At 35.3% G+C, this 13,583-nt stretch overlaps 1 protein-coding gene across 1 annotated transcript in view; it reads right to left on the bottom strand.

Annotated features, from left to right (window-relative positions):
• Positions 1-1,181: 1,181 nt before the first annotated feature.
• Positions 1,182-13,583, bottom strand: part of HNMT (histamine N-methyltransferase) — a 35,058-nt gene continuing 22,656 nt past the window's right edge. Inside the window, exons 3-6 of the mRNA XM_074335751.1 lie at positions 13,385-13,492; positions 12,196-12,326; positions 9,717-9,810; positions 1,182-2,075 (exon numbers count right to left, since the gene is read on the bottom strand). Of these exons, the coding sequence (XP_074191852.1) occupies positions 1,720-2,075; positions 9,717-9,810; positions 12,196-12,326; positions 13,385-13,492 (689 nt within the window). The 3' untranslated portion in view covers positions 1,182-1,719. The remainder of the gene's footprint in view (positions 2,076-9,716; positions 9,811-12,195; positions 12,327-13,384; positions 13,493-13,583) is intronic.

The following is a 13,583-nucleotide window of genomic DNA, read 5'->3' as shown; positions in this document are numbered from 1 at the left end:
AAGTAGTATGTTAGTTCGATTCTTGTTTTGCACATGTGCTTTTTGGAAAAGGCCATAATTTGCTCTGTAGAGTCTTGATTTCCATTATTTTGGTGAAGTTGTTCAAGGTCGTCATGGCCTATATTCATCAATCATGTGTGCCTCATGGATTTCCTTTGTCAGTTTTACATATCAGTATGATTAATGGTTTAGGGTTCATATTCAGGAATCTGATTGGATAACTGTCGTTTCATTTGTTGGAACTTATAATTCACAAAACATTGATGAAGTTTTTCAAGAAAAGAGGGCAATGCAAATCAGTTTTACTTATTATGAACAACAAAGCTTGGTTATTTGTTAATGTAAATAGGCTCTGTATTCCAGTGTACTTCCTGGGGGGCAGCTAAGAGATTAGGGAGGAGCATTAACTCTTTGAAGTGACTATACTGTAGCATTAATTGGTAGGTCTGTAATGTGATAGAGTGACTAGCATACTGTGTTGAAGTCTTCATCTCTGGGAAAATAAGGGTTCACGAGTGTTTTAATAAAACCTTCTGCTGTTTCTAACAGGGAGTTGTAATTAGTTACTTAATCTAAAAATATATATTTCTTAATTATAAAATTACTTATTTACTTAGCTAAAGAGATATACTTTTTAAAAAGAATGATAGATGTTTATTATTCAAAATAAAACAAAGAACATCAACTAAGTTTTCAAAAATCCCCTGAAATCTTACTGTCCGAAGAGGACTCTTGGTTTTAGAAGATATCTTAGACAGAGAGATATAAGGGAATACAGAGTATGGAAAGAGATTCTGTTTTCTAGAAATGTAGTAAATGATAAGAGATGCATTTTAAGTTAGTAAAGGTTTTTGTTTTGTTTTGTTTTTAAGTAAATTATTTTGATACAGCTGGCTTATCATTTTGAGGGAAAACAGCTTGTTCTCCACCTCACTCTTTAAACTTATGTAAATTTCAAACATATCAAAGATTTTTTTTTAAAGTAAAATTATAAAATTATTATGAAAAATGTTAATATTTCAAATGGTTTTAGAAAGCCTTTAAAATGTGTTAGAAATTTAAAAAAAAACACAAAACCTATATTTGACTGAATAAATAAAATAGGAAAAAATTCAGTACATCAAGAAATAAACAAACCATTATAAAAATCATAATTTAAAAAAAGAGAGAAAATGGCAACACATGATAAAAAGAGTTAATTTTGTAATATCCTAAAAGTGCTTACTTTTAGTAATCAACAAAAATAAAATAGAAATTACAATAGAGAAATATACAAAGACAAACACTTCTTCACAACAGGGTAAAAATCAATCAACATGTACTGTCTTCGTGTTCAAAGTTATCAATAAGCATATATACTTTACTAGTATTTAAAGAATACATAGTACATACTTTATTAGTATTCTAGGAAATTGCAATACAATCAACAAATGGAAAGGAATTTATTGTCAATAAACTTGTGAAAATTAGTTGTCATTTTTACAGCTCATATGGTATTTAGCCTACTTGTGGTCTCTTTACCTGGAAAAGGGATGAGATAAGACCAGCAATATCATATATGATTCTACATGAAGTCCAAGAATGTCTTGGAATTTTCTAGATTTTATATATAAGTGACAATACTCTATTTATATTATAAGATGTATTTGTAATTTTAATACAGAAATAAATAATCATTATTGTTCAAAATATGTTTGAATACACTCTCATGATTGATATTTATGCCTCAACCACTAAGAAACTCAGACTATTATTAAAAAGAACCTTTCTGTCTTTCTTTACACTGAATTCAGGCTCTTGCAGATCTTTCATAATTTCTGCCTTGAGATCAGGTGGTGCTGTTGCATTAAAGTTGCATGTTTCCGTCAAAAAATCCCAAAGCAAGTCTCCATTTTCATTGCCATCAATAAAACAGTCAGATATGTCCATGGTGGACAGAAGGTCGTAACACTCATACTTAATCCCCAACTTGTCCAGCATCTGAGTTAGATCGGTCGATGTGACGTACTGGCAGAGGTCATCCCGGGGTAAGCGGGATCCGTACTTTTTCCATAGCTTGTCCCAGCCACTGGTTCCTGTGCAATAGAACAAAACTCATGCTTTCATTTATTCTTTTATTTACCGACTCTGCCAGGCAGTACATTAGCTACTTGGGATAGAGCAGTCAATAAAAAAATATTCTTGCTTTTGTGTAGCTCAACTCAAAGCGTCAGGGGTGGAGGTGGGGAGAAAGTTAAATAAATAAATAAATTGTATATCAGATGGTGCTAAGTGCTAATGAAAAACAAATCAGAGCAAGGACTATGGGAGGTCAACGAGTTGTATGGTTGCTGTTTTATAGAGGGTGGTCACAGAGAGTCTTTCTTATAATGTGACATTTGAGCAGAGACATGCCAATCAACCATGTAGATATATCAGAGAGAAGATTACCCCAGGATGAGAGAAGAGCAACTGCAAAGGCCTGAGGCAGGAACATGCTTGGCATGTTTAAGAACTAGCCAGGAAGCCAGTGAGATTGGAATTGAGTGAATAAGGGGGGAGAATGGAAGGAGATGGGAAGCCATTGTAGTGCTGTCTGATAGAACTTTTTGGACTGACGAACCTGTTCTCTGTTTGCACTGCCCAATACGATAGTTACTAGCCACTAGTGGCTATGCAGCATTTGGATTGTGGCGAGTGTGACTGAGGAAATGCATTTAAAAGTATATTTCTTCGTAATTCATTTCAATTTCAATTTCCGTAGCCAAATATGGCTTCCATATTGGATAACACAACGTTAGACTGACTTAACCTGATTTGCCTTTTAATTAGGTCACTCTGCCCACAAAGATGAGAATAGACTATAGGAGCATAAGGAGAGAAGCAGGGAGACCAGTGAGAAGGCTACTGCAATAACGTGGGTGACAGATGATAGTAAGTTGGACCAGCGAGCTTGGAGATGATGAGAAGTGGTTGGATTTTTTATATGTTAAACCCCTAGATCGAGTGCCATTTGCCAACAATTAGGATATTGGGTGTGAGTAAAAGAAGAGTCAGTGATGAGCCCAGTGATTTTGGCCCAAGAACCTGAAAAGAGAAAATCGCAGTTACTGGAAATAGGGAGAATGAGGGAAGAGCAGTTTTAAATGTATCATCAGGTGTGACTTGGGAAATGTAAATTTGAGAGACCTGTTGGATATTCAGGTGGTGATAGGAGGAAGGCAGTTGTTTATTTTAGTCTTAGGTTCAGAGTAGAGCATCAAAGAGTGAAAACTAAAATTGAAGAAAGAGCAGAATAAATACAATAATGATTTAGTCAAAGTAAAGATGGGATAGCTTCTCATGTCTATCCACTTACTAAATGTTGCCTTGGACTGACTGCCAATAACTAGACTGATTCCTACCAATTTTGTCACCAACTTTAGATGTTTTAGCAATGTCGGTTGCATTTAATTGAAAATGCAGCCCAATGAAGAGGTTAAGAAATGCAGCAGCTGAGGGAGAGAGATATATTAATAGGTTGGAGTGTTCTTCCGACACTTCATAAATGAGATGAGGCTTATTATTTAAGTCTCTCAGAACCTCAGTTTTCTCATCTATAAGATGGGCATAACCATACTTACCTCAAATGCAACTGCAGGTATTAAATGAGGTATTTTAAGAGAATCATTGTACAATGCTGAGTGCATGGCTGATGTGTAGTCAGTACTGACAAAATAAATGAAGGTTACGTGGAATTAGTTTGATAATACATTTCTATTAGTTGTAATCTCTACACTACGCAAAAGCAAACGTGCTGTTCAGAAATCTATAATTACAATAAATCGAAACAAATGACTATTGATTTATGGACCTTCTAATTTCTGCAAGGATTAACTGTATTAAGAAAGTAAGGCACTTAGAACCATGACTGGCACATAGTAAACGTTGTTGAAGTGTTAGGTAATTAAGTTGGACTTGGCCAAAGTAATATAAGAGAGAATCTACATTTTCTATGCACTTACATGATTAAAGGTGAAGACGTCAAAGGCTTGAACTTTTTTGGTTCCAAAATCTCCTTTAGCATCTAATGAAAGTAACTGACTCTCCTGAAAAGTACACAAACGATACATACCCACAAGTTGTGCATGTAATTACAGGATGCTCAAAGAAGCCTGGTTTTCCTTCATGGAGTAGGCCCCTGATTTAACTCAACAAAAGAAACTATCCAAGACAGGAAATGGTAAATAATAAATAGCCTAGATAATTGATGTTCCACTTATATTTCAGAAGAGGGAGCGATAACTGCAGGATATGCTCTAGAAATTGGAATAAAGCAGAAAAAAATAAAACCTCAGTTCAATGGGGAAAAAAAATGAGGGTCATGGGTATATATTAAAAGATGTTTCATTCCAAATACAGTGATTATCTTCCTGAATAAGAATTTGCCTACAAACAAGATGTTACAAGAAAACAAATTTCAGTGTTTGAGGCGAGGTTCTGTTATCATTATTTTTTTTTTTAACCTGGCAGAGAAAAAAGAACAAAACGATAATTGCAGAAAATTTGCTGGTGTCAGTGTTCTGTGACTCGGTGCCATTTCTGAGCTGAGCAATTATACACTTTCTGACTGATGTATTATCATAATGGCTCTCGGTGGGTACAACATATGGTGTTACTTTTGTTTTGAACATTATACAAACCAGCTTCTTTCTTCCCTACTGTATTAAAAATAACACACCACGATATCACTCCTTCTTTAGTTAGGTAAGGAGAGGAAGGACAGAAAACTTTCATTATCTCCTTGCTAATCTCCCTTAAATAAATAGATTGCAATTTAATTAGCAACTCATTCAACTAATACCTGTCTACTACATTTGAAGAAAAACCTGTCACTGCCATCACTTTAGTGTGGGATACACCTCTTTTGTTCTCATATCTCTTCTTTTTATCCCCAAATCAAATCTTTTATCTTCATAACCAGGAACTTCTGCTTATTGTAATTAAGTGAATATTTACTGAGCTGGGCTAGTTCTGTAATGGATACCCAGAAGCAGAGGAAAACCTCTCTTTCCTCAAGCAACATGCATTATTCTAATAGGCTGACCAGCAAATGCTGTCATTTAATTCTGATTGCAATTTCTCTTTTTTTTCCAAATTAGCTTCACTTGCCTACCCTTCATTGCTTTTGTCCACCTATTTCAGTGTGCACTGTGTGTGTGTGTGTGTGTGTGTGTGTGAGAGAGAGAGAGAGAGAGAGAGAGAGAGAGAGAGAGAATATGTGTATCTTCTTTACTGAGTCTTTTATTTTTTAAACCTATCTTCAAGTCACCGGAACTTTCTATATTCTTTGATTCCATCTCTATCAAGTAGTAAGTTTTAGCTAAAACATGGTATATACACACACACACACACACACACACACACACACATATATGATGGACATTCAAAACTAGTTGTAGTTTGGATATCATAAAGGAGAAATAGTAAGCAATTAAATAATAAGCAATTATTCAGTTCAACTCAAACACACTTACTGCATGTCTTCTAGGTGTCAAAGGCTTTGCAAAGATGTGAGACTAGAGATAAGAGGCAGAGGCCCCTGCTCTCAAGGAACTCTCTGTAAGCTCCCCATCTGCCTCTGCTAGGAAACTTAGCATACTGCTGGAAGTGTTTACATATCTGAGTCCTCCATCAAATTAGCAGCCTTTCAAAGGCAAGGAAAAGTAATCTTTGCAACCTTCACAGCCTAGCAGTGACTGAATATAGGAGCTCAATAAAAGCTGAATGAACCAAATTTACACAACTACTATCCTATGCAAACAACATGGGACCAAGTATAGACTGTTTTGAATATGGCTGAACACACATGGCGCCGTATCCAAGCTAGGTGCTCTGCATGATTAAATCTAGAAACTGACCCCATATTTTATTATCTTACAATCTAATAAATTGCAAAAATGAGTGTCCATATGGTGCTCAAATAACTGAGGAATTCAGTCTATTCAGAGAAATAACTCGTCAATTTAATAACAGGTCAGTCTCTAAGACGGACAGGCAAGAGCCTTACCTGTGTGGCATATTTAAGATGACTCTAGAGAACAAGATGTTAATCCGAACATACTTTTATCTGCCTAGATGAAATATTGGCTAGATGAGCGTCTTAGAAATTTAATTTAATGAGGAATTTTAGGCTTATCTGAATCTGTCTACAAAGAGCACTGTTTTCTGCACTGCAGTGTGGCTATGAATGACAGTATTGCCCTGAAACAGAGGAAATATACAAACAGGTTTCTTGACTTCTAGGTAATTATGAAGCAGATTCCATTTAGAAAGGGACTGCAAGAAACCTGACAAAAACAGCCTAATGTGAACAATTTTGTTGTAAGTGCTCCAAGTTTTCGAGAAGGCCATTTAGGGCACTGGTTTTTATACAGGGGTGAGGAGGGAAGGTGATCAGGCACCTCAGATGGCCTGGAGAGTTTTCCAGACTTGTTTACTATCCACAGACTGGGTTAGCAGACAGGGATTTGAAGTGAAAATGACTAATAAAAATGTGGACCAATCCTATACATGTTGATTGACAATAATGTAAGACAAATCTGACTGGAAATTTGTTGTGATTAAATTTGTTTCCACTGTTGGAAACTCACCATGAACTTTTTGTTTTTCTTCTAAAAGTTGACCCATATATTTATATTGGCTTCAATACAACAAAGCGATTAGTTCTGTTTTTCAAAAAACAGTCACTTCCATACATTGAAGGGGCAATAGAATTTATCTCTGAGAAATACATCATAGTTAAAACAGGTTCATAGGTGCACAGGGTTATCTAGGTGAAAGAGGTAGAGAAAGGGAGTTTGCCTTATGTAATAAATTAGAGGGCTGAAAGGAGGAAGTGAGGAGTTTGTGTCTTGGGAAAAGCCCTGAGCTAAGAGGATATGAGTAAGGTCTGAAAGAAGTTAAGAGTAGGTGCAAGGGAAGTGGGCCCCGACTGAGCAAGAGGAAAGCTTGAAGAAGAATGGCTGTGGAACTTGGACGCTCACTTCTGTTTTTGCTCTTCTCCTTCCCCATAGGTGTCAACATCTCCCCAACTCAAAGAATAGTGCTTTGGTGAATGAAGGAAGTGGGGCTATGTCCATATTGGGGGCAAAGCAGGATAGGATAACAAAAGGTAGCTGTAGCACACGTAAGGTTTGGTAATAAATCAAAAGTTGAACTGGGAGCAGAAATTTGGGGCAAACAGTGGCTGGCAAACACAAGGAACATATAAGCATGACCCAGGAATCCTCGGGAATCATGAGGCAAGTGACAGACTATTCAATTTACTTAGCATAAGAGCTCCAGTCATTTACTCTGAATTTTTAAGGGACATATGAACCTATAGACTGGGGAATATGGAGACATTAGATTACATTAGGCTGGTGACAAGATCAACATATTTGACAATTTTATTTTCCTTTTTGGGTAGAATATTTTCTTTAACTGTAAAGGAAATTATATTCAACGGGGGTTTATTTTTTTATTTTTTACTTATATTTAATTAATTTCTTAACAACTCTTGTGACAAAAAGAGGCAATAAATCTATGAATTGAGCCTTAGGAGAGAAGTGAAAAGTCCAAAATAAAATGCCTAAATCTATTTCCTCCTTCTGCTAAGTGGTTCTGTAAGAATAAATGTATACAATATTTCTTCTAAAGCTGTATAAAATCTTCTAAGAAAGAAGTGTATATAGTAAAGGAAGGAGGTAATGAGAGTCCCTTTAATAATTTGAGAACTGTTATTTGCTGGATTCTCATTCCTGGCGACAGTATCTGTTAACAGTTTTCCTCTTTGGGATACCTGTCTCCCATGCTGTGTGCAGTAATGAAGAATTGTGAACTGCATACTGAAAAAGTTAGAAAAATACTTCTACCATCAAACCACACAGATTGAATAATATTTGATTCAAAATACTTTTTCTTTTTTTAAAAAAAGCTGATTTTTGAGACTATACTCCTTTTCTTTGATTTTTTTCCCCCAAAGTATATATGTACTACGACAATGTACTCATATACTTAGTATATATGCATCACATATATGCATAGATGCAATATAATGTAGGTATGAATATCCATAAACAGCCCATGAATAAACTCAGACTCATAGACCAAGTTCACACAGCTAGGAAGTACCTTGACACTCTTGTTCCATATACCATCATACATTTCACTGAGTTTTGGTTTTCACATTTCTTGATGCCAATAAATGGTGGACTGCATTAACTTATTCATGATACAGCCAGCAGAATACTGTATTCATTAGGGCACTCAGTCAATTCTCAGTTGCTTGTAGATTACTCATGCCACTTTCTAAACCTTAGTCTGGCTTTTTCTTATTGGTAGACATTTATTCATAGAAAGCCACCTTCTGACACACAAATACTTCTGAAAATATTTAAGAATAAACCAAGTATAAATAAGAGTGGATCTGCTATTGATATTAAATATGTTCTAAAATCAAACATATTACTTCTGGATGAATTACTGTTTCTGTCTGCAACATATTTTCTGTATTATTGATACAGATTATCAAGAATAAACTGCCTTCAATGTTGATAAATAAGTTTACTTTTGCATGCCTAAAAGCAGTACAAAGTGCTTTATCCAGTGTCCTAATTTAGAGAGAGGTTAGTAGGAGGCATCCAGTTTACATAAGCCCTTCTAAATGGGAAGACAGAACTCTCCCACACAAATGAATATTTTTAACTAACCAGAGATAAAAACAGTATATCAAAATATTCCCTTGGGGAAGAGGTTGTGTACAGGAGCTCTCATTTGCCAAACACCCACATGAGTTCAAATCCAAGGATTACAGGCAACAGCCATGTTTGCCATCCTTAAAGTCATTCTTCATATTTAATAAAAAATTAATTTTGTGACATATAGTTTTTAACTATGGGGTCTGGTATAAGCTTAGGTAGATAGGTACGGCTGTATATCTAGAATCACCCTACCTAGCACTGTGTGGCCAGTCCATAAAGATTGCTGAATTAAAGAAGCAAGCCATTAATGAATTCAGCAATGTCAGTATTTCATTTGTTAACATGATTACTTATGTTCCCTGTGTGGTACTTATTATACCCCTGAAAGCAACATGATAGGATCAAATGCCTTCTTTGAAAAGTAAAACAGGGGTGGCCGATTAGCTCAGTTGGTTAGAGTGTGGTGCTGGTAGCACCAAGGTTGTTGCTTTGATTCCCGCATGGGCCACCATGAGCTGTGCCCTCTTTAAAGAAAAAAAAAAAAAAGAGTCTCATGGAAAAGTAAAACAACACAAAACTATTTTTAATAGTTATTTGAGAAAACCTATAATGAATAATATTGATAATGGCTTTAGAAGTGCAAATTAGTCAAATATGATGTCCTTAAAAATATTTAAACCTTTATTTATTAATAAACATGATACAGGGGAAAGAGACATTCAAGGGACAAAAGGGAGGTAATTAGAAATATTTACTATTTTTAGTCTCATTAAAAATATTCCTAAACTATTAAAAAAATTCCTAAAAGTTGCATTTGCTCTATCTTATATAAAAAAGAATGTATACACAAAAACAACAAATTTTCCCAGGAGGAAGAAGTAGACAGACATTTAATTCCACTTGACCCCCTAAATTGAGGGCTGTTGTGAAGGACTTCCATAAATACAGCCTTCAAACACATGCATATGTGCACTATTGTTGTTTTAAAATTCAGGCCAAATGAAAATAACTTACCTGACACAAGAATAATAAGAATCTTAGCATTGGTAGCTAAGAGACTATGGAAGAATTTCAGCGTAGCTGGGATGTCTTTCACATAGTACAGCATCTGGAAATAAAGGAAAGGAGAAATGAGTCACTTTCATATGTCAATGTGTTTGTTGCTTGGACTAGATACTCATTAGAAAGTTTGATTTTCAAGTTGAGTAGATTTTAATCAACAAAACACTTAAGAAATTTAAACGTTAAAGATGTTATATGGAGAGTTAGAATAATAATGTGAGAAAATATTTGAGGGAAGTGGAACTATATTATTTGCTCAACTCGACCAAATAGTTTTAAATTTACTCTTTCTGGCTTTAATATAATAACACTGACATTCGTAACTGGGGATACTTAGTCTCCACTCCACATGGAGGCAATGACTATATTACTATACATTTTGTGAATTGTAGTTCTTCTGGGGGAAAACTGTGACAGCGCTGTAAACACAGACCCCATTTCATGGAACGTTGCTTTAAAATTAAGCCCTTTGCACTAGCTTCACCATATGCTCACAGATGCTTTTTTTTAATAGCAGAAAATGTGACAGACTCTGGTGTTGACTGATTCTCTAGGGAAGGACTGGATTAAGCAAGAAGTTAGATCCTTGGTCACAAGATTCTAAGAGTCAATCCACCCATTTTTAATAATTCATGACCATCTTTGGTGAAGTATAGGGAGAGGCCTTTCCACCCAACACAGGTAGAGGTTGGAATTATACATTGGCAGTGTAAAATTTTCCCTGAGGACTTCTATTCCTGGAATCTACCTCCACAGACACTTCTTATATCTCATGTTCATCTTTCTTGGACAAGAATTCAATACTCTATATAGATTCCCATGATAGAATTTATTGCATAAAGCACAAACAACTTAAGATATGCCTCTCTCACTTAAATGAAAAAATGAAATAAAATGGACCTGCACATGACCTATGCTGCTTCAGGGGACATATTTAGTATCATGTCATCCCACGCTGTTCACCATAGGGACCACACATAGATAGGTACCCAGATACAGCTGATCCATAAGGTGGCTAAAAATTTATGACATGACCTAATGAAAGGAGAGGAGGTGGGCCACAGTAGGTGCTATGAAATTTGATCTAATAGACACTGAGATTCTCTGTAGTTGACTGTGAATATTAGGTTGAAAGAATTTCATGAGAGTGTTAGGATTATAAGGGACAATGAAGAGACAGAGACATAACACAGAAAAATGCAGAGTAGACAGAGAGGAAGAGAGGAATAGACTAGTAATGCAGAGGAAGTAGAGTTACTGCAAGAAAGACCAAACATGGAAGCTTTGAGAGAAATGGGAGAATGGATTGCTGAAGCTGCAAAATTTTATAACAGGTAAAGAATGGATCTAGAGCATAAGTGGAGGGATTGACTTTTGATAAAAGAAGGCTTTTATAAGAAGATGAAAGAAAGAGATGGTACAATTGCAGCTATGTTTGTAAATTTGGAGGGTAAAGAAAGATGAGTTTCTGTCTGATGGTTTCTCTTTTTCCTATACAGTGTGAAGGGAAGTCATCAGCTGGGAGAAGGGTTATGGAGGTATAAGGAGAGAGAGGGAGGTATGACGTATGAGGAGGTGGAAAAGGAAGTTTAATAGAGAAATATAATAGGTTTGCTGGGCAATGCTAACCACTCCCTGCAGGTAAAAGATTTTGTCCGCTAAGACAGCAGAGACGCAGGATTGCCTAAAAATTCCAATCTTGGAGTCATTTCTTCCTTTGATCTCTTTTAAGTTTATTCCTTTGGGGTGACTATACTTGTGGACTATAGAAAGTAAGACGCATCTTGTTAATTGTGGTATTTCTAAAATATACACATCTTCTAATGGATGCCTGTATACCCATATGCTACACAGAAATATCAGTGGATATTTGTCCTCATACCATCTACTAGTGTCACCCCTTTCCAAGAAATACAATACATTATCAGTGCTGGATGATAGAAATAAATTCCTACTGAATGTTTAACTAATATTAATAAAACTTTATTGACCTGAGGAATCATCTAACCTGCCCCTTTTGTCATGTTAGACAGGTCATCAACAGAAGGCAAAAGTAAGAGGATTCAGAAAACTGAGACATTTGGTCCATCCAGACCTTGAGAGCTACTGGAGAATGGTGCTAGGATACGTTACACTCTACTGTCCTCAAATCTATCCATGGACTTTAAGTTCTACAAAAATTAATTAAGCAAACATTGAAAAAAATGATTAATAACCGTGGAAGTATTTTGAGTAGAGAAAACTGGCTTTTTGAATGTTACAGAGAATTCCTTAGTATTTTCAACATCTTTATCCTCAATTTGTATATGCTCATTTGTAAAATCAGAAATCAGGTTCTCACTTTCCTTTTTAAAGTTAGAATATTAGGCACTCTTCATATTTCTGGAAAAAATAATCTTTCTGAGATTATATAACAATAAATATTTCTTACCTGAATCATATGAATAAAGTCCCACTTCTGAAGTTCTTTTTTCTCCATCATTCTATTTTGATATTCAGATGATGTCTCTTTATGCCAAGCAAACTTTATGTTCTCGAGGTTTGATGACTTGGCTACAAACTCTAAAATACAGAGAAGAGGTATCATACCATCAATTTTAATTGCAAAGGTGGAACCCATTTCCATTTAGAATTTTAATGCAATCAATGTTACATACATAACAGATATAAAACTCATTTTCCTTTTTTGTGTAGTTCTGGAAGACCAGAGAGTTCATCCTGATTTTTTTCTAGTAGTGAATGAAATTAGAGATGAAAAATAAATAAAGAGTCAATAAGAAATAATTATGACAACCCTGACCAAACATAGGTTACATTGTGTCAGTATTAGTGGGGAATTAACTGGTGGATTTTATCAATGGAAAAATTGATGTAGAACAAGTAACATGATTCTATAAGCCAGGAGTCAGCAAACCATGGGCCATGGGCCATATCTGGCCCACTACCTACTTTTAAATGGACTGCAAGCTAAAAGCTTATACTATTCTACTTGCTGACTTCATGCCTCTGTCTTTCATATCTCATATACTTTTAAGTGGTTGAACAAAATCAAAAGAAGAATACTGTTTCGTTATATGTGAAAATGATACAAAATTCAAATGTTCATAAATAAAATTTTATTGGAACATAGCCACACTCATTAGTTCATGTATTATTGTCTATAGCTGCCTTTGTGCTACAATGTCAGCATTGATTAGTTGTGACAGAGATTATGTGGCCTTTTAAGTCTAAAATATTTACTACTATTTGGCCATTTTTCAGAAAAAAGTTTGTGGATTCCTGTAATAACCCATTAAACCTAAGCTCTTTAAGGACAAAGATTTTAAATATTTCTGAATGAATTAACAGCTCTGTTTCTGATAATAAACATTAAAAATAACAGTTGATGATCAGTGAATAGATGCAGAGTCAGTAAAAAAAAAAAGTTTAATTATTAACAGCTCATATTCTGAGGTTTTTCGTTATGCCTGCCAAGAAAACAAATTGATTAGGTTCTTCTTCCAATAAGATTACAAAGAACATCCCACAGTAATTATGTTGTTAATGATTGAAGGGACAAATTTGGGGTGACAAGCCTTTTGGGATAGAATTGGACATACGGCACCATGGGTTACAGGTACCTTTGTACTTGGCAATTTGTTCAGCACTTGGTTCAACAACTTCATTGCTGATACGAACTCCTGGGTATTGAGCCTGCACTTTGGAGATAATTTGAAGATCAATTTCACCTAGAATACAAGCATAAAGAAGATCACATCAGTCCAGAAAGAAATGATTAAGGATAATCTGGCTCGACTCTCCAACTGACTGTGACTGTGA

The sequence above is a fragment of the Rhinolophus sinicus genome, linkage group LG01, assembly GCF_036562045.2.
Source record: "Rhinolophus sinicus isolate RSC01 linkage group LG01, ASM3656204v1, whole genome shotgun sequence".
Taxonomy (NCBI): domain Eukaryota; kingdom Metazoa; phylum Chordata; class Mammalia; order Chiroptera; family Rhinolophidae; genus Rhinolophus; species Rhinolophus sinicus.
The sequence above is the reverse complement of the archived record's forward strand: the minus strand, read 5'-3'. Positions and strand labels throughout refer to the sequence as shown.